The sequence below is a fragment of the Candoia aspera genome, chromosome 3 (genome assembly GCF_035149785.1).
Source record: "Candoia aspera isolate rCanAsp1 chromosome 3, rCanAsp1.hap2, whole genome shotgun sequence".
Classification (NCBI taxonomy): domain Eukaryota; kingdom Metazoa; phylum Chordata; class Lepidosauria; order Squamata; family Boidae; genus Candoia; species Candoia aspera.
In genome coordinates, this window is record NC_086155.1 from 110,676,060 (window position 1) to 110,698,416 (window position 22,357).

Genomic DNA, 22,357 nt, shown 5'->3' on the forward strand with positions numbered 1-22,357 from the left:
GACAAGAGACCTCTTCCAGAAAATTAGAAACATCGGAGGTAAATTCCAGGCAAAAATGGGTATGATCAAAAACAAAGATGGCAAGGACCTAACAGAAGAAGAAGAGATCAAGAAAAGGTGGCAAGAATATACAGAAGACCTGTATAGGAAGGATAACAATATCGGGGATAGCTTTGACGGTGTGGTCAGTGAGTCAGGGCCAGACATCCCGAAGAGTGACGTTGAATGGGCCTTAAGAAGCATTGCAAATAACAAGGCAGCAGGAGAGGACGGTATCCCAGCTGAACTGTTCAAAATCTTGCGAGATGATGGTGTCAAGGTAATGCATGCTATATGCCAGCAAATTTGGAAAACACAAGAATGGCCATCAGATTGGAAAAAATCAACTTATATCCCCATACCAAAAAAGGGGAACACTAAAGAATGTTCAAACTATCGAACAGTAGCACTCATTTCACATGCCAGTAAGGTAATGCTCAAGATCCTGCAAGGTAGACTTCAACACTTCATGGAGCGAGAATTGCCAGATGTAGAATCTGGGTTTAGAAAAGGCAGAGGAACTAGGGACCAAATTGCCAATATCTGCTGGATAATGGAAAAAACCAGGGAGTTTCAGAAAAACATCTATTTCTGTTTTATTGACTATTCTAAAGCCTTTGACTGTGTGGACCATAACAAATTGTGGCAAGTTCTTAGTGGTATAGGGATACCAAGTAATCTTGCCTGCCTCCTGAGGAATCTGTATAACAACCAATTAGCAACGGTAAGAACAGACCACGGAACAACGGACTGGTTTAAGATTGGGAAAGGAGTACGGCAGGGCTGTATACTCTCACCCTACCTATTCAACTTGTATGCAGAACACATCATGCGACAAGCTGGGCTTGAGGAATCCAAGGCTGGAGTTAAAATCTCTGGAAGAAACATTAACAATCTCAGATATGCAGATGATACCACTTTGATGGCTGAAAGCAAAGAGGAACTGAGGAGCCTTATGATGAAGGTGAAAGAAGAAAGTGCAAAAGCTGGCTTGCTGCTAAACCTCAAAAAACCCAAGATTATGGCAACCAGCTTGATTGATAACTGGCAAATAGACGGAGAAAATGTAGAAGCAGTGAAAGACTTTGTATTTCTAGGTGCAAAGATTACTGCAGATGCTGACTGCAGTCAGGAAATCAGAAGATGTTTAATCCTTGGGAGAAGAGCAATGACAAATCTCAATAAAATAGTTAAGAGCAGAGACATCACACTGACAACAAAGGTCCGCATAGTCAAAGCAATGGTATTCCCAGCTGTAACATATGGCTGCGAGAGCTGGACCATAAGGAAGGCTGAGAGAAGGAAGATAGATGCTTTGGAACTGTGGTGTTGGAGGAAAATTCTGAGAGTGCCTTGGACTGCAAGAAGATCAAACCAGTCCATCCTCCAGGAAATAAAGCCAGACTGCTCACTTGAGGGACTGATATTAAAGGCAAAACTGAAATACTTTGGCCACATAATGAGAAGACAGGACACCCTGGAGAAGATGCTGATGCTAGGGAAAGTCGAAGGCAAAAGGAAGAGGGGCCGACCAAGGGCAAGATGGATATTCTAGAGGTGATGGACTCATCCCTGGGGGAGCCGGGGGTGTTGACGACTGACAGGAAGCTCTGGCGTGGGCTGGTCCATGAAGTCACGAAGAGTCGAAAGCAACTGAATGAATAAACAACAACAAAACATATCCTGTGTAAACAGAAGAAGAAACTAATATCCAAGAATTTGCCATTCTATCCAGAGGTTTGTGACAGATGCTGTAGCTACCCACTTACTTATGCTAAATAATGGTCTGGTCAGTATTTAGGTGGCATCAATGTACAGCAGCTTGAGCTGTGTGCTGGAAGAAATGTGAGATACAAATTTAATGAATTAAGATGTAAAAGAAGGCAAAGTAGCATATTATTAGGATACCTGTGTTTAGGCTTCAAGCCATAATGGGAATGATTGAATCTGCTATTTAATTTGTGCTCTATCAACTGATTAATCTTGAACATAGGAAGACATTGCTTCAGCAGTAAATGAAATCGAGTAGTGAATACAGCATCAAATGGATAGCCTCCATCACCAACACGGCCAAATATCCATGCTCCTCGGCGAGTGCTGAGGAAAACCTGGACAACACAGAGAAAGACAATATCTTAAACTAATAAATCAACTAACTAATAAATCAACTAACAATTTTTTCTTACTAGAATTTTTTGCTGTTCCCCAAACCATTACTAAAGAATCTGCTAGATGCCAATGTTTATAAAGCAAATAGAGATGAAAAAGTGAAGTGAACCTGTAAATCATCTCATAATTCTTTGACCCGGGATAAATTGTTGTAGAGAAGTTTTCGAACAGTTTTCCTGTATTATTTTCAGTGTTACAATATTTAATTCTAATCAGGAATACAAAGATGATCAAATTGTGGATGATGCAAATTTGTGTTGCTTTTAGTGTTTTTCTGTCTCTTTGCTAGTTATGTCTGATGATCACCATGTTGGCTGCACACGGAACTACTGAGGGAAATATGGTGCGTTTATATTTCCTGCTGTTTCCCTTAAATATTCAGTGTTGGTAGACTTTCCAGTGAATCAACTATTCTAGTCTATAACACATATACTGAAAATTGACATTGAATTCTTCCTCCACTTGACCAAAATGAGGGTGAGTAGGGCAGAAGTGGATAGGGAAAGAGGTCATTCCAAGCCTGGTAGGAATCTGGATGTATTTTCAGTACAGATGGAAACTGTAGGCAAAAAGCCACAGGTCTAATTTTCCATCATTTCCTCTGCTGATGAGGATATCCAGGAAGGGTAGTGTGTTGTTGTTTTCTTTTTCCCTTGTGAATTTTATTCCTTTGAAGCACTTGAAATCAAATCTCTCATTGACCAACTTAAGATAGGGAAGGCACCGGGAGCCGATTTTATTCCTGCAGAACTGCTGAAGAATAATAAGGAGTGGTGGATCCCAGTCCTGGCATCGCTATTCACCTACATTGACTCTACTGGATATATTCCGGAGGATTGGGGTCTGGCGATTGTGGTCCCCATATTTAAGAAGGGGAAGAGAGATGACCCAGCAAATTATAGACCAATAAGCCTGCTAAATATAATTAGCAAACTCTATGCCAAACACCTACAAAACAAACTTAATGATTGGCTGGACCGTGATAACTTGATAGCAGAAGAACAAGCCGGCTTCAGAGAAGGGAGAGGCACCATCGATCAATGTCTGGTTCTGTAGCATTTGATTGAAAAATACATGACCAATAGAGTGACATCACTATATGCTGCCTTCATAGACCTAAAGGCAGCTTTTGATTCTGTTACCAGGACCAAGCTATGGGAGACACTGGAAGCCACCACAACTGATGGTAGGCTTCTCCATTTATTACATGCCCCACATTCCAACACGACCATAAAGGTCAGGTGTAATATGCAAGGGTCAATGCCAGTCTAAACCCAAAAGGGGGTAAATCAGGGATGTATCTTGGCCCCCATGCTTTTTAACTTTTATATAAATGATATGATAAAATGGATAAACAAACCAAATTACCACCCCTCAAAAATAGGATATCGCAGTATTGCCCTGCTGCTCTATGCAGATGACACAGTAATCCTTTCTAGGACACCAGTAGGTCGTAAAAGTGCCTTGCGAGCCTTGCTCCAGTACTGTAACTATGATAAACTGGAAATAAGTTACCAGAAAAGAAAGATTATGGCCTTTGCTAAAAGGCCAAGACTTTGCCAATGGTATCTCAATTGACACAACATAGAACAAGTGACTACCTTTAAGTATCTGGGTGTGGTCATACATGCCACCGGCTCAAGGAAAGCGCATTGTGAATATGCAGCTGCCTCTGGTCAAAGAACAGCTAACTCCATCCTCAAATTCTTCCACTCTAAAAGAGGATACTATGTCCCTGCTGCAATTAAGCTTTTTCAGGCCAAATCGCTAGCACAGCTTCGTTATGGGACCCAGCTTGAACACTCAGCTTCTTGTTTTACACCTTTAGAAAGAATACAATCTAAATTTATTAGAGCAATTCTCTAGATGCCTCATTGTGTCTCAAACACACATCTACGCCTGGAGACAGGATTGACAAAAGTTGAATCAAGAATCTGTATAGCTTCCTTAAATCTTTGGCTAAAACTTTTTTTTTTCCTCAAGGCCTTGCACCATTAATTCTCCAAGATAATTTCTCCTCTTCATGGATTAAGGTTATTGAGTCCAACCTTGCAAAATTAGGTTTTTCTTCATCTGCAATACTTGAGTTGGACTACGACAAGGCAAAACAAAATGTGAGACAAAGGGTAGAGGACATGGAGAGGCAAGTGGACTTAGAGAAAGCTCCATAATTCTTGGCTCCAGACTTTATTAGATATACTGTAAACCTGCTAGATATCCTAGCCAGCTAGAGGCAGTGAATCATCGGAAAGCTTTTTTGCTTGCATGATGCCATGCGCTTCCCTCAGCTGTCCTAGAGGGCAAATATAAAAAGATACCATTGGCTGAAAGGCTCTGTCCCTGTGATTCCAGAGAGGTAGAAACCACTGTACATGTCCTTCTTTGATGCTCATTCTATAGAGACATTTGAACAAAATTTATCTTCCCAATGACTACTAGGTACCCTGGCATTGAATATCTTCAGTTTTTGCTTAAAGATGAGCAGTCTGCAGTCACAGTGCAGGTAGCTAGAGTCTGTGTGGCAGCTTTAAGGATTCATAGAAACCTGGTGAATAACTAATTGTAAACATTTTTAAATAATCTAATGCATCCAAACCTCAGATATTATCATTTATTGTATTTAGTTAATAATTAATCATTTTAGGATTTCTTAAATAAATATTAATATACTGTAACATAGGCTGCTCCTTTGATTTTATGTATAATGATAGCAAGCTTGCTAAATTTCAACTATGATATTTTTATCATGTCTGAGAATTTTATTGGACACTTTTGAGTACTTTTAATTGTACTGGTCTATGACTGTAATAAAGAATGATAAACCAAGTGCTCCATTACCAAAGTAACAACTCAACCTCCCACAAGAGGAGCTGTGTAAGAACATTAGTCAGATGAGCACTTATACACTGCAGCAACCCAGAACACCAGAAAAAGGCAACAGACCGCCTATACAACATCTTCCAACAAAATGGATACCCACACAACTTTATCAAAAAGTGCCTGACCACTCAACCCACTATAGCCAACCAACACAAGCTATGAAAAGGATAACACTGCCATACATTAAAAACATCTCAGAAACAACCAGCAGACAATCACCATAACACAAAAACCAACTAAAGCCCTCCAAAACATCTTAACCAAAAGACCCAGTAGCCCAAGAAGAAAAAACAGGAGTCATCTACATCACACAGTGTAAGGACTGTAGCAGCCACTGTAGGACAGACAGACAGAAGACTAGCAGAGAGCATCCATGAACCCCAACTAGCAGTCAAAAGACACGATGAGAACTCCTTAATCTTACAGCACATGGATAGACTCAACCACAGTTTCAACTGGGAAACTGAGCATCCCTTTTTTTAAAAAATCCATTCAATTGTGTCTGATTCTCGGAGACTGACTAGGCAAGTCCCTGCAGTTTTCTTGGCAAGGTTTTCAGAAGTGGTTTGCCATTGCCTTCTTCCTAGGGCTGAGAGAGAGGGATTGGCTCAAGGTCACCCAGCTGGCTTAGTGCCTAAGGCAGGACTAGAACTCTCAGTCTCCCACTTTCTAATCTGGTGCCTTAACCACTACACCAAACTGGTTCTCACAGAGCACCCTAGACCAAGCTAAATCCAAAAATGCTTGGGAATTCCTGAAAGCTTGGCATTCAGACAAATAAGCTATCAATAGACATATAGAATAAACTACATTTACACACCATTTAAAAGAGACAATAAAAAAGCTAAGAAGGAAACAAAAAGACCAGAACACATTCTCTCCAGCAACCAACACCCAGATAAGCAGGGATTAACACCAGACAAATAATCAAGCAGAAAACAAAACTCCAATCAAGGAGAAAACCACACTCCCATCAACACTGGCAGGGCAAGCTACTGTATTTAAACAGGGAGCAAACCCCACACTCATGCACTGATGATGTTACCTAGTCAGGTAATGAAATGTCTGCAAGCAAACAACCAAGCTCAGAGAGCACCAAGGACTCCACATGAATTGTGTTATAACAACACTCAGCCATAGGTAAAAGATCAGGTCCATCATCTTGCCCATAGATTGCACAGTAAAAAAGTATTGTAGTATGATGGCATTTGTCTCTTAATTTCACCATTCAACTGTGGATAATATGCTGAGGACAGCTTTACATCCAATAGAGCTTTCCAAACCTGTGCCATAAATTGTGACCTTGTATCAGAAACAAGATGATCGGGCAAGTTATGGTTCCAGAAACCCTGCTTAATGAAAAGATGAGCTGTTTTAGGGGTGATGGGGAGATCATAACTTTCATGTCTTAGCTTCAGCAAGGGGGATAAATGCCCATGCAATTGGCAGCAAGATACAGGTAAGATGTGGGTGATTGTGGGCAAGGCTTGCAGAGGTGCTAGGGAGGGAACACATACTGTGGAGGGGGCTTGGTAACAGATGCAAAAGTGGGGAAGCAAGGAGATGTGTGAGGAGAGTACTGATACGAGCAGTTGGAGTGGTGCATTTTCCACAAGGCTTGTGAAGGCATCAGGAAACCTTGGCTGGGGAAAGGGAAGCAGACAGGCGAGGAAATGGCATGAGGATTGCACAAGGATAGGCAGATGGAAGAGATGATAGGAGAGGAGTTGGGTAGTAGAACAAAGAACATGCGTATGCACCACAACTTACTGTAGGCTGAAGAGAAGATGTAAGACAGTTCAGTCAGTCCATTATCAGGAAACACATCACATCTTGAAATGTGCCAAGGAAAGAGCCAGAAACTAGGTCAGGAACATGCTGAGGTTGAAAATGTAGAAGGAGTCAAGAGCAAGAATATGTGAAGTACAAAGCCAGATGCCAAAGTTGCTTCCAGCAGCAGAAGGCAGTCCCTGCATGGTTGAAATCTCCCCAGCAAGCTGAAGCTTTCCTTGCTCAGCGATTGTCAATAATGAGGCACCAGACTTACTTGCAAAGTCAGTGTCTTGCCGCTTACTCACAAGGTGCTTACTTTGGCAGGGTTCTCAGGTGGGCGTGCTGGCCAAAAAGTGATTGGTGAGGAGGGATCTGAGAGGGCATCAATGTTTGATTCAGTGTCTGCTGAATCTGCACCCACATCTTGGAGCCTGGCCTTGAGCCATGACAATAACAGGGAACGGCCACCACAGAGAAGAGTTCAACTGCCACCAGAATGGTAAGTAGCACAGTGTAATGATTGCCTACTCTAATAGACTCAGACTCACAAGCAGGAACTTAATGATATCTGATTTATTAAAGAATAGTATGCAAATACAGAGAAAGCTGAGAATGAGCAAAAGCGCGCCAAATACAAACTAAAAACCCTCGGCTCAAACGTAATCCCTCCCCTCGCCCTGCCGTTGCAAACTCCCCCCCCCCCCCCCAGGTGCTGGTAACCGTTTCTGCTGATGTCCTGGGAAAGGAACCTTGAACACACGAGATAACCCAAACACATTCCAATCCAGCTGCTAACATATAACAATCCCACGAGATGGAATCCTCATCCCCTCCCAGATGAAACACGCATCAGCCAAATGACGTGCGAAACGTTACGATGCAGCGGTAACGTTGGAACGGTGAACATGACATACCGCCCCCCCAAAAATATTAAGGAGCAGGTTTCATAGGATAAGCTAGATGAAAGCGTCTAACTAAAACAGGAGATTGAACATCATGGGCAGACACCCACTCAGGGTGGGGAAAGTGTTTCCACCGAATGAGGTACTGCAGGGTGCCACAAAGTCAGCGAGAATCAAGGACCTCCTTCACCTCAAAATGTTGCTGTCCGTCAATCATGATCGGAGCAGGAGGTGGGGATTGCGGATGCCAATGATCGGAGTGGTTGACAGGCTTGAGCAAGTTGCAATGAAAAACAGAATGTAAACGCTTCAGATTGTGTGGCAAATCTAGTTTAAACGTGACAGGGTTCACAACTCCCACAATGGGAAAAGGACCAACAAACTTAGGAGCCAACTTCTTTGAGGGCTGAGGGGATTTAATGAACTTGGTGGAAAGGTAGACCTTATCACCAACTTTAAAAGCAGGTTGAAGGGCTCGTCGCTTATCGGCGTGCAGTTTATAGGCAGATTGGGCATCAGCCAACGCCTGTTGAATTACTGGCCACGAATCAGCCGGGTGAGCAGCCCAATCAGAAGCAGAGGAGGGCTGTGTGGAGGGCTGAGGCAAGTCAGGAATGGGAACAAAGTCCCGGCCAAACACAGTACGGAAAGGGGTGTGCCCCGTTCTCTGATGGACGGCGTTATTATAAGCCACCTCAGCAAAAGGCAGCAGATCAACCCAATTGTCCTGCTGATAGTTGACAAATGCCCGCAAATATTGCTCCAGGGTCGAATTAAGAGCCTCCGTAGATCCGTCAGTCTCCGGATGCGACACAGTGGACAACGCCCGCTTGGTGCCCACCAGCTTCAAAAATGCCCTCCAAAACTGGGAAGTAAACTGTGTTCCACGGTCCGTGATCAAGCGGGAGGGGCTCCTGTGAATCCGGTAGATGTGGACTAGAAAAAGGCAGGCCAATTGCTGCGCAGACGGAATGGAAGCACATGGAATAAAATGGGCTTGCTTAGAAAAGTAGTCCTTCACCACCCAAATCACAGTCTTTCTCTGACTAGGAGGCAAATCCACAATGAAATCCATGGAAACCTCCTCCCAAGGATGGGAGGGGCTGCAGTAGCCCTTGCAGTTTGCCCCCCTTCCGTTTAGACATGGCACAGACAGGACAAGAAGCAACATAACTTTTTACACCACGTCTCAATGTGGGCCACCAGAATTGGCGGCACACGAGGTGTAAGGTTTTGACGAACCCAAAATGACCAGCCGCTTTATCATCATGAGACCTAATCAAAATTTCCCTTCGCAAACTGTCAGGGACATAGAGGCGGTTCTGCTTCCAAGTGAAGCCTCTGTCAAATGTAACATTGTCTCTATTCGCTTGCAACCAAGTGTCAGATTTCAGCTCTAGCAGAAACTGCTGTTGCAATTGCGAGGGAATTGGCGTTCTTCCCCCAGCCGGTGAAACCGAAGCGGGGGGCAGCTGTGCACGAGTCTGACTGCGTGTGACAGTTTGCAACCCCAATTGGGGTGCTGTCCACACCGTACCCACAACGTCAGGTGCCTGGACTGAATCCTGGGGCAGGCGGGAAAGCGCATCAGCCAGGAAGTTTTTCTTGCCCAGAATGAACTTCAACTTAAAGTCAAAGCGACTGAAAAATTGAGCCCAGTGGATCTGCTTAGGACTGAGCTTACGGGGCATGCTGAGCGCTTCCAAATTTTTATGGTCAGTCCAAACCTCAAAAGGACATTTAGCCCCCTCTAAGAGGTGGCGCCATGCCTCCAAAGCAGTCTTGACTGCAAAAGCTTCTTTTTCCCAAACATGCCATCGTCTTTCCATCTCGGAAAATTTCCGGGACAGATACGCACAGGGCTTCAGGCGGCCAGCAGCATCCGCTTGCAGCAAGAGCACTCCAATTGAGAAATTGGAAGCATCCACTTGAACCACAAAGGGTCTAGTGGGATCAGGGTGTTGCAGAATGGGTTCAGCAGTGAACATGCTTTTGAGTTTGTCGAAAGCTAACTGGCATTCAGGTGTCCAACTGAGCAATGCCCCCGGGTTCTTCACCTTGCGTGTGTCCCCCAACCCCTTCGTACGTAACAAATCAGTCAGAGGCAATGCAATTTCTGCGAACCCCTGGATGAATTGGCGGTAATAGTTGGAAAAGCCAAGAAAACTTTGGAGCTGCCTGCAGGTACGCGGGCGCTCCCACCCCAAAATAGCTTGAATCTTCGCAGGATCCATTTCAATGCCCTTGTCAGAGATCCTGTACCCCAGGTAGTCAAGCTGAGTCTGATGAAATTCACACTTAGAAAGTTTAGCATAAAGCTCAGCCTTTCTCAGTTTGCTAAGCACCTGTTTCACCAAGCGCTCATGTTCCTCCTCCGTTTCAGTATAAATTAAAACATCATCCAAATAGACCAGTACACCCTTGAACAAATGCTCATGTAACACTTCATTGATCAATTGCATGAACACCCCTGGTGCCCCTGCCAACCCAAAAGGCAAAACCTTGTACTGAAAAGAACCCAGAGGACAATTGAAAGCAGTCTTCCACTCATCCCCCTCCCGTATGCGGATACGGAAATAGGCTTCCCTCAAATCCAGCTTAGAGAAGATTTTCCCCTTAGCCAGATGTGCTAACATGTCTTTTATTATTGGCAGAGGATATTTGTTTAATATCGAGACCGCATTTAATCCGCGGTAATCTGTACAAAGTCTCAATGTCCCATCCTTCTTCGCTCGAAACAAGACGGGGGCGCCCACTGGCAAATTTGCTGGTTCAATAAAACCCCTGGCCAAGTTTTTGTCCACAAACTCCCGCAACGCCGCCAGTTCCTTTTGCGTCATGGCATAGATTTTTGGTTTGGGCAGTTGCGCGTCGGGGACCAACTCTATCGCACAGTCAGTTTTTCGATGAGGTGGAAGTTGGTCTGCTTCCTTCTCACTAAACACATCCGCAAAGCTTTGGTATTGCTCCGGCAAGCCCTCCAGTGGAGTGACAGCGAAATGTGGGGTTGCTGCCGCCGCCCTCCCCACTGTAGCCTGCGGAGCGTCATCCTCCCCAGGGGCTTGATAGAAACCATCCCCAAAAGTCAAAGTCCTGTGCACCCAATTTATATATGGGTTTTGTTGGACCAACCAAGGAATCCCCAGAATGACTAAGGAACCCCCCACAGGCGCCACTACAAACGGCAGCCCCTCACGGTGGCTGCCCATTTGCAACGCCACCATGCCCGTGGAATGGGTGACTGGCTTCCCCCCCGCCGTAGAACCATCCAGCTGGGTAAAAATCATGGGACGTTTTAGTGGAAAGCTGGGTAACTCCAAAGCAGCCACCATGTCAGGGTGCATCAAGCAACGTGAACACCCGGAATTGATCAATGCCCAAACTTCAACAGTTCTTGTGCGGGAGCCTAGCTTCACTTTCACTGTCAGTGTGGGATAGTTGCCACTCACCGAAATATGGTCGCACCCCTCCTCCACCACCTGCCCAGAGGCGCTCTTTAAAGCAGGTGGCTGGCGTTTCCCGCCGGCTGGAGTAAATCGGGCTCCCCCTCGTCCCCGAAGTAAGGAATCTCCTCCACTTCAGTTTCAGCCATGGCTGCCTTCCTTTTCCTGGGTAAAGAGGGAAATTTCCCTGACGACTTTCCCGGACGATCATCGGTCTTTCCCTTCGGGCACGCCGCCACTTGGTGACCTTCCTTCCCACATCGGAGGCATTGTCCTTTCACATAGCGGCGCTCTCTCTCCTCTTCCCAGGCACGTTGACCGATCTTTCCAGTGTGTGCAGCAGTGCGGGAACCCTTGTTGAGCCCAGCATATCTCATCACCTTCCGGTGAGCAAAAGTCTCATGGGCATGCTCAGCCTTCCCTGCCAGCTGTATCCATTCATACAGGGTATCTGGGTCGTCCCTGCCAAGCAACCACCTCAGGACCTCCGTATTCAGACTGTCCTTAAAAAGTTCTATTAATGTGGATTGGGACCAATCCTCAACCTTCCCAGCCAGAGCCTTAAATTCCAGAGCGTAGTCTGCCACCGATCTTGGCCCCTGGCACAGCTCCCTCAATGCCCGTTTTGCCCTTTCTTTAGCTAACGGGTCTTCAAAGTGTAGTTTCAATGCCCACAGGAATTCTTCGAACTCCTCCAGCTCAGGGGCATCCAATTGACATAACTGCACATACCAATTGGCAGCCCGCCCCTTGAGCTTAGTGGCAATGGCATTAATCTTGGCTCTTTCTGAGCGGAAACACTGTTCCCATTCGTCCATATAACTCCTTGCATTGGTAAGGAAGAACGATAGTTTAGTTGGATCTCCATCAAATTTAATGGTAAAGTCCTTAACCCCCACTCTGGGTGGTCCCTTCGCCACAGCTGGTCGGTCAGGCATCCTCTTAGCTCCCAGGGAGCTCCACTCACGAGGAGGGGACCTTGAAATTCTCACCCTCGGCGCTCTTACTTCCTCTCTGTGCTGGGTCCTACTCCTTTCCCTCAGGGAAGGTGGGGGCAAAGAAGGAGTCGAATACCTATTACTGGACTCCTCTCTCCTCCTCTCCCGGGGACCCCAGTCCATGGACATTTTCCGGAACATAAATTCTAGTGACTCCAATTTGGCCTCCACCAGTTTTATACGATCAGGGGTTTGGGAATCCTCCTTTCCCTCCTGCCTCACCACAGTTGGGGACATCGGGTATCGCTGCTTCCATGACATTTTGGACGTCCCTGGTAGGAATCCCTGTGTTTCATCCCAGGTGAGCAGCTTGCCTGGTGACTCACCGGTTGGTTCAGGGGCTCTTTTACCTCCAACCTCCTCTTCTCCTAGGCTGGAGCTCGACCCCTCTCGAACTTCTGAGGGCTCTCGAGGAGGGACTCTCTCCGTTCTTATCACTGTGGAGTCGGGTTCCCCCTCGCTCGATTCCTCGCTTTCCGTGGTTTGGGGATTTGGTTTGCTCATCACTAGCACTTCTCCCTCACAAAATAAATCTGGAAAGGGGCTAACGAAAAATTTTTTTGGATTCTCAGCTTTATGTAATGATTGCCTACTCTAATAGACTCAGACTCACAAGCAGGAACTTAATGATATCTGATTTATTAAAGAATAGTATGCAAATAGAGAGAAAGCTGAGAATGAGTAAAAGCGCACCAAATACAAACTAAAAACCCTCGGCTCAAACGTAATCCCTCCCCTCACCCTGCCGTTGCAAACTCCCCCCCCCCCCCCAGGTGCTGGTAACCATTTCTGCTGATGTCCTGGGAAAGGAACCTTGAACACACGAGATAACCCAAACACATTCCAATCCAGCTGCTAACATATAACAATCCCACGAGATGGAATCCTCCTCCCCTCCCAGACGAAACACGCATCAGCCAAATGACATGCAAAATGTTACGATGTACCAGCAACATTGGAACGGTGAACATGACATACAGTTTCTTCATTCTCAGGAAAAGAGAGGGAGAAAAAGAAGGAAACACCCTGAAGGTCATCTATTGTATCTGAGCCCATATATAGGCTTCATCTTAGTTCCTATGGCCTTGATCAGTTGGGAAAGTAGTTTCCTTATTATCCCCAGGGTTGGGCCAGACATTTGGAGGACAAAATTTTCCAGGTGCAGATCAGGAATTGGGGGATCATCAAATAGGAAATATTCTGGTTAATAAAGCATCAATTTTTTTCATTATTTGAGCTAGGAATGTAAGAAGTAAGAATGTTAAAACAAGAACAGAATTGTGCCCACTTGAGTTGGTACTGTGTGAGCTTGTGAGAAAGTTCCAAAGTCTTGTGGTCAGTTTGGGCTTCAGATTGATGTTCCAGACCTTCAAGAAGATGGTGCTGATGCTGAAAAGCTTTGTCGATACCAAAAAGTCTAGAGAAATAAAAACTTTCCCAAGAAATCCTGAAAATATGATTGATTGATTGACTGATCACACAAATACCAAGGAACTGTAACCATAGCTCGCATTACCGCCTGAGCTCCACCTCCTGTCAGAGAAAGCAAGCCCATTGGCTGCTATCTCCAAACAGCATGAAGAAAAAAGAATAAAAGGTTGGGAAAAAGAGGAAGCGCTTGAATCATCCTGAAACCATCCACCACCACCCCCGGTCTGTGGAAAAATTGTCTTCCACAAAACTGGTTTCTGATGCCAAAAAGGTTGGGAACCTAAGGTACTGCTCCAGCACTTGGTTAGATCGTTCACAACCCCCACCTGTGTCAGGGTGATGACTGGAGCTCAGCCCTTGCCCCACGCCAATCATCTTGAGGAATGCCCTCCAAAATTTGGAGGTGAACTGTATACCTTGATCGCTTATGATTTGTTTGGGGGTCCTGTGTAGTCTATAAATGTGTTGTACAAACATCTTAGCCAACTGTCCTGCACTAGGTATACTAGTACAAGGAATGAAATGGGCTTGCTTTGAGAATAAATCAGTTACCACCCAGATTACTGTTTTTTATTGCTTTCTGGCAAGTCCATTATAAAATCCATAGCTATCTGTTTCCAAGGTTGGGTGGGGCTTGCTACATTCTGCAGCAGTCCTCTGGGCTTGCCCCCCACTCTTTTTGCCATGGCACAGGTTGGGCAACTGGCCACATACTCCTCCACATCCTTGCGGCCACCAAAATTGTCTCCTCAACAGGTGCAAGGTTTTTAGGAAATCGAAATGACCAGCTGACTTTATATCGTGACATCTCTCCAGGACTTTCTTCCTCAGAGGCTCGGGAATATATAATCTATCCCCACTCCACCAGAACTCTTGTTTCTCTGCCAGTTTTGCTTTATTAGCCTGCAACCACCCATCCTTCCCCAGTTCAGAACGCAACTCCTTTTGGAATTCCTCTTATATTTTAGGGGCAGATGTGGATTTCTGACTTCTTGTGACCTCTGCCATTCCCAATTGTGGGGCAAGGATAATCAAATCTACTATCTCTACTACTGTGGACAAGAGGACCACAGAAGAAATGGAGTAGCCTTCATAATTAATAGTAAAGTGGCTAAAGCAGTGCTTGGATACAACCCAAAAAATGACAGAATGATCTCAATTCGAATTCAGGGCAAGCCATCTAACATCACAGTGATCCAAATATACGCCCCAACCACAAATGCTGAAGAAGCTGAAGTAGAGCAGTTCTGTGAGGATCTGCAGCACCTACTGGACAACACGCCTAAAAGAGATGTTGTTTTCATCAGAGGAGACTGGAATGCTAAGGTGGGCAGTCAAATGACACCTGGAATTACAGGTAAGCATGGCCTGGGAGAACAAAACGAAGCAGGACATAGGCTGATAGAATTTTGCCAAGACAATTCGCTCTGCATAACAAACACTCTCTTCCAACAACCTAAGAGACGGCTTTATACATGGACTTCCCCAGATGGACAACACCGAAATCAGATTGATTACATCCTTTGCAGCCAAAGATGGCAGACATCTATACAGTCGGTAAAAACAAGACCTGGAGCTGACTGTAGTTCAGATCACGAACTTCTTCTTGCACAATTTAGGATCAGACTAAAGAGATTAGGGAAGACCCACAGATCAGCTAGATATGAGCTCACTAATATTCCTAAGGAATATGCAGTGGAGGTGAAGAATCGATTTAAGGGACTGGACTTAGTAGATAGGGTCCCGGAAGAACTCTGGACAGAAGTTGGCAGCATTGTTCAGGAGGCGGCAACAAAATACATCCCAAAGAAAGAGAAAACCAAGAAGGCAAAATGGCTGTCTGCTGAGACACTAGAAGTAGCCCAAGAAGAAGGAAAGCAAAAGGCAACAGTGATAGGGGGAGATATGCCCAATTAAATGCAAAATTCCAGAGGTTAGCCAGAAGAGATAAGGAATTATTTTTAAACAAGCAATGCGCGGAAGTGGAAGAAGACAATAGAATAGGAAGGACAAGAGACCTCTTCCAGAAAATTAGAAACATCGGAGGTAAATTCCAGGCAAAAATGGGTATGATCAAAAACAAAGATGGCAAGGACCTAACAGAAGAAGAAGAGATCAAGAAAAGGTGGCAAGAATATACAGAAGACCTGTATAGGAAGGATAACAATATCGGGGATAGCTTTGACGGTGTGGTCAGTGAGCTAGAGCCAGACATCCTGAAGAGTGAGGTTGAGTGGGCCTTAAGAAGCATTGCTAATAACAAGGCAGCAGGAGACGACAGCATCCCAGCTGAACTGTTCAAAATCTTGCAAGATGATGCCGTCAAGGTAATGCATGCTATATGCCAGCAAATTTGGAAAACACAAGAATGGCCATCAGATTGGAAAAAATCAACTTATATCCCCATACCAAAAAAGGGAAACACTAAAGAATGTTCAAACTATCGAACAGTGGCACTCATTTCACATGCCAGTAAGGTAATGCTCAAGATCCTGCAAGGTAGACTTCAGCAATTCATGGAGCGAGAATTGCCAGATGTACAAGCTGGGTTTAGAAAAGGCAGAGGAACTAGAGACCAAATTGCCAATATCCGCTGGATAATGGAAAAAGCCAGGGAGTTTCAGAAAAACATCTATTTCTGTTTTATTGACTATTCTAAAGCCTTTGACTGTGTGGACCATAACAAATTGTGGCAAGTTCTTAGCGGTATGGGGATACCAAGTCATCTTGTATGCCTCCTGAAGAATCTATATAACGACCAAGTAGCAACAGTAAGAACAGACCACGGAACAACGGACTGGTTTAAGATTGGGAAAGGAGTACGGCAGGGCTGTATACTCTCACCCTACCTATTCAACTTGTATGCAGAACACATCATGCGACAAGCTGGGCTTGAGGAATCCAAGGCTGGAGTTAAAATCTCTGGAAGAAACATTAACAATCTCAGATATGCAGATGATACCACTTTGATGGCTGAAAGCAAAGAGGAACTGAGGAGCCTTATGATGAAGGTGAAAGAAGAAAGTGCAAAAGCTGGCTTGCTGCTAAACCTCAAAAAAACCAAGATTATGGCAACTAGCTTGATTGATAACTGGCAAATAGAGGGAGAAAATGTAGAAGCAGTGAAAGATTTTGTATTCCTAGGTGCAAAGATTACTGCAGATGCTGACTGCAGTCAGGAAATCAGAAGACGCTTAATCCTTGGGAGAAGAGCAATGACAAATCTCGATAAAATAGTTAAGAGCAGAGACATCACACTGACAACAAAGGCCCGCATAGTTAAAGCAATGGTGTTCCCTGTAGTAACATATGGCTGCGAGAGCTGGACCATAAGGAAGGCTGAGCGAAGGAAGATCGATGCTTTTGAACTGTGGTGTTGGAGGAAAATTCTGAGAGTGCCTTGGACTGCAAGAAGATCCAACCAGTCCATCCTCCAGGAAATAAAGCCAGACTGCTCACTTGAGGGAATGATATTAAAGGCAAAACTGAAATACTTTGGCCACATAATGAGAAGACAGGACACCCTGGAGAAGATGCTGATGCTAGGGAGAGTGGAAGGCAAAAGGAAGAGGGGCCGACCAAGGGCAAGATGGATGGATGATATTCTAGAGGTGACGGACTCGTCCCTGGAGGAGCTGGGGGTGTTGACGACCGACAGGGGGCTCTGGCGTGGGCTGGTCCATGAAGTCATGAAGAGTCGGAAGCGACTAAACGAATAAACAACAACAAACTATCTCTTCCCTCTGGCTGTTATGTTGTGGCAACCGGGATAAAGCATCAGCCAAGAAATTATTTCCCCCGGGCAAGTACTTAAGAGTGAAGTTGAGCCTACTGAAGAACTGAGCCCATCTAATATGCTTAGGGTTTAGCTTCCTCGGAGTGCGCAACGCTTCTAAATTTTTGCGATCTGCCAAACTTCAAAAGGCTGAGATGCCCCTTCTACTAAATTCCTCCAGTTCACCAAAGCCCACTGCACTGTGAATGTTTCCTTTTCCCACATGTGCCAGCAGTGTTCTGTGTTGGTGAACTTGCGGGAGAGATAAGCACAGGGCCTTAGGTCCCCCCCTTCATTTTTCTGTAATAAACCCCCACATCTGATGCATCCACTTGCATGATCAGGGGTTCGTGGGGTCAGGGTGCTTTAACACTGGCTCTGAGGTAAACAGTGATTTTAGCCACTCAAAAGTCTCTTGGCACTTCACAGTCCGCTGTAACCTCACTTCTGGTTTTTTCACTATCTTAGGGTCTCCTCTCCCTCTAGTCTTTAACAAATCAGTGAGGGGTAGAGCTGCTTGTGCAAAATTGGGTATGAACTGTGAATCCCAGGAAGCTTTGCAGTTGCCTCCTCGTTCGTGGTGGTTCCCAAGCTATCACATCTCATACCTTTGCTGGATCCATTTCGATCCCTTTACTTGATACTCAATATCCCAGATAATCTAACTGCTCCTTATGGAATTCACATTTTGACAACTTGGCATACAACTGGTGTTACAGTAGCTGTTTCAGTACCTCTCTCACCAAAATTACAGGTTCTTCCATTGTTTCAGAGTAAATTAAAATATCATCTAAATAGACTAATACCTCCCAGTATAAAAAGTCATGTAACACTCCATTTATTAGGTGCATAAATACCCCAAGGGCCCCTTTCAATCCAAAGGGCATTACCAAATATTCAAAAGATTCTAATTGGTAATTAAACACTGTTTTCCACTCATCCTCCTCCCAGATTCAAACTCCAAAGTAAGCTTCCATTAAGTCCAGTTTGGTAAAAAAAAAATTCCTTTCAATAGGTGGGCTAACATGTCCTTCATCAGTGGCAAGGGGTATTTATTGGACGTGCAGATAGCATTCGGTCCTCAGTAATCTGTGTACAATCTCAGTGTCCCATCCTTCTTGATTCTGAATAGCACAGGCACGGCCATCGATGAAGTGGCGGGGTGAATGAAACCTTGCTCTAAGTTCTTGTCGATGAATTCTTATAGGGCTTCTAGTTCTTGGGGAGTCATAGAATACAGCTTAGTCTTGGTAGTTGGGCCCTGGCTCCAGTTCTATAGCGCAGTCTGATTTTCTATGAGGTGGGAGCTCGTTCGATTCTACTTCTCCAAATACCTCTTCTAAATCTCTGTACTGCCTTGGAATGAAATCGCCATCCTCTGCTGTTGCCTCCCCCCACATCTCAGATGCTGTGCCTATCAGTTCAGGTTCAACTTTCGGTTCTCTGGGAGTTAAACCCTGACAAATCCCATTGGCAAAAGTCAATTAGCTAGTGGCCCAATTTACCTGGGGGTTATGGGCTTATAGCCAAGCTAGTCCCAATACTATGGATTGATCAGAGATAGGAGCCACTACAAATCTCAGGGACTCTTTGTGGCTTCCTATTTGCATTCGGACTGCTTCAGTGTAATACTCCACTGGACCCCGCTTCATCTCCATCCCATCCAGTTGAATGAAATTGATCAGAGTTTTCAATTTTCTCACTTTCAGTCTTAGCCCTGCCATTAGGGTGTGATGCATGAGGCATCTGGTGCATCCCAAGTCCAGCATCCCTACCAATTCCACCTTGCCACAATCCCCTAATAAGTCTAACTGTAACCCACAAATATCACTGGGCAATCTCCACTCACCATTGGATCCATGCGCCCATCTGGTATAGCCTGCCCTTCAGTGCTGCTTAGAACAGGCTCTCATTTCCCGATGGCTCAGCTTCCCCACCAGTCACATCTCCCCTTCTGAAAGGGAGGTGGTAACCTCTTTCTTCCATTGTGCTGGCAGCTGCTCCTCTGCTTTTTGGTCCTGTTGTCTCCTGCCTTGTCCCTCCCTGGGGTTGCGGACTACGGGCAGTGAAAGATGTGATAGCCTTCTCTGCTGCACCTGAAGCATAAACCCTTCCTCATTTGGCATTCTTTCTCTTCATCCCATGATCCACCCCCCCACCCCCTGCAGAAGTAACGACTGGCACAGTTTGCCTTTTCTTGGTTGGTTGGGTCCTTTGTTTAAGCTTGATGTGATTCTCATGTCCTCCACTTTGCCAGTGAGGCAAATCCACCCCCTCAGGGTCCCAGCGTTCCCCCTGGCTATGGACCACTCTAGAATCTCAGGGTGTAAGCCCTCTTGGAAGTACTCAACTTTCAACAATTCCAGCCAATTTGTTAACTTTCCTGCCAGTCTTCTGAATTCCATGGCATATTCGGAAACCAACCTGGTTCCTTGCTTAATATGCTGCAGGCTTGACTTGACTCTCATTCTAGAGAGGGGGTCTTCAAACCTCTCCCTCAAAGTGCTCATGAAACTTTGAAAATTTGTTAGTTTGGGCAACTCTGCATCGTGCAATTCCACAAGCCAGTCTGCTGCTTCTTCCTCAAGCTGCGCTGAAATGTGCCACACCTTGGCATCTTTTGTGGGGAACACTGCCTCAAACTCCTCCATAAACCCTCTCATATGGGTTAAGAAGCAAGCTAGGTTCTTGAGGTCTCCTGTAAATTTTACCTTCAAATCTCTTCCTCCAAAGGATCCGCTTCCTTCAGGAGCACCTCTTGGTGGCTCTGCTGGGCGCTGACCATGAGGGGGGTGAGTGACCACTCCGCTTTCTCCTTCCATCTCTTTGTTGCTGCTCTATTCTTGTGTAGATAGGTGGACTCCTGCCTGGCACTCTATTTCTGGAGTGCCGTCCACCAACCCCAGGTTCAGTTTCTGAAGCAGCTGCTCAACTGCCCTCTGCAGACTCGAAATTTGACTTCTCGTTGAATTCATTTCCCTTTCCATTTTCTCTGCTTGTGTGTTTGGTGCTGGTGAACGGTGGTGGGAGTTTCTCGTGTTGTCACCCACTGATTAGGGCATTTCTCCGTGCTGCATCCCACCTCTAGTACCCAGCTGGGTTTGGGTACCCTCATCAACTTGGGACGGTGCTCACCTTCGGGGTTGGGGAGAGACTTCGGTCTAGCCCCCTGCACCTCTAGCCGCACTTTGGCTGTCCAATTAGTGGCTCTCTTTGGGGTTTTGGACTCCCATTCTTCCTCCTCATTGTTGATTTCCGAGGTTTCTGACCTTTCCCTCTCAGATCACTGGGATGCTCTCTTGTATCGAACTCTGCTCTCCCCCTTCTCCTCTTGGGTGGGGGCATCTTCTGGCTTTGGGTGTTCTATTGTGTTCTGGTAGAAGGCTTCTCCCATCTCAGCATCAATCTCCCCCTCTCTCCCTGTGGGAAAGGTTCTTTCAGGTTTTGGATAGTCCATTTGCTGAACTTCTGCAGAAGATACGGGATCTCTGGGTAAGGCAGCCATGAAGGAGACTTGACTTTTTCTGTGATGATTGTGATCCTTTAGCTATTAAATCAGCAATGCTCAGCACAAGCCCATAAGGATATGAAAAGTTCTTTATTAAAGCTAGTGATCCATGACACTTTAAATATTCAAGTGAAGAAAGTGTGCACAGCCAACAGTTTAGATCGCCAAGATTCCCCCCCTCCCATCAGGGATCCGCGGCTTGACTGTCCCTCCCTTCGTCTCAGTTTTCAGGTCTTTCCCAGCCCAAATCAATCAACTCGACAATATTGCTCTTTGATCTGTCCTTGGTGCTGAATTTCTCGCTGCAGTACTTTGATCATCGCAGTCTTGCGGATCTGCGATTAAACTAACCCCCCCCCCCGTAAGTGTTCTCACCTACTCTGCAAGTCTGGCTGTTTCCCACTAATTATTCCCGACTCCCTGTTTTGATAAATTGGCAGGATGTTCCTTCCTGGTGCCATGGCAGGATATAAAATCCTGACAACACTTACTTTCTTTTCTATGCAGTACACATATTGTACACATTCAAAAGTTGGAGGAAAAGCTTTGAAAAAAATTATCTGGAGATGGGCAAGAGGGAGCTTGCCAGTTTTATCACAGACAATATTTTAACCAGGTTTTCCTTTGTTTCAAAATGGCTGTTCCAACACCTTTATCATATTCTACTAAATATCCTATGGATATTTTCAAAGTGTTGCATACCATTACCCAAAGTGATTCCCTCCATGTAGTAGGTTAGGTATCACCAGACTTTTTGGGGCATGAGATTCACAAGATCAGCAGACCTTTACAATTTTCAAAACACATTGCTAATTAATTCCTTACCCGGATGCCCTACATCAGTATAAAACAAGATGTTTGGATCCAAACCTGTTCCGCCGTGTGGCTTATCTCCACAGCAAGGTCCACCCCTGAGTTCCCAATGCCAACCACAATTACTCTTTTTCCTGTAAATTCATCAGGACTCTTGTAATCACGACTGTGTAAGTAGCGGCCCTTGAAAGTTGTAATCCCTGTAAGCAAATAGTAAAATTGTTCAAGTTGATGTTATGTGGCTGTTTGCTGTTAGTGTGAAAATGGTAAGTTCAAGAGCACAGCACAAACTGTATCCTAAGTTGTGGGTACCAATTGATCAGTGAACAGGTGTCTCTGAAGTGGGAGGTGATGTGATGGACTTCAGTAATGCTGCTGGTTCTCAGGAAGGAGGGAGCACATTCCAAGGAGGGGAACAAGATAAGAGAAAAAAACAATCTGGAACTGGAACGTAGAAAGACTAAAAGATTCACAGTAGCCCCACCCTAGAACCTCCCAGGTTATTTCCCCTTAGGTTAGGTAAGTAGCTTTAGTCTGGCAAGATTCTGTCTATATGATGTGAGCAAATCAAGAACTGAAGTTGGCTGGATTGATTCTTTGTCATTCTTGGGCTGGGCCTGACAGGT

General features: G+C 45.2%; 1 protein-coding gene across 2 annotated transcripts in view; it reads right to left on the reverse strand.

The window, feature by feature from the left end:
- The window catches only part of LOC134493802 (flavin-containing monooxygenase 5-like), a 34,212-nt gene that overhangs the window by 6,209 nt on the left and 5,646 nt on the right, over nucleotides 1–22,357 (reverse strand). For both annotated transcript variants that reach the window (XM_063298585.1, XM_063298586.1), the window contains exons 4-5: nucleotides 21,789–21,931; nucleotides 1,948–2,147 (exon numbers count right to left, since the gene is read on the reverse strand). In XM_063298585.1, coding sequence (XP_063154655.1) covers nucleotides 1,948–2,147; nucleotides 21,789–21,931 — 343 coding nt within the window. The remainder of the gene's footprint in view (nucleotides 1–1,947; nucleotides 2,148–21,788; nucleotides 21,932–22,357) is intronic.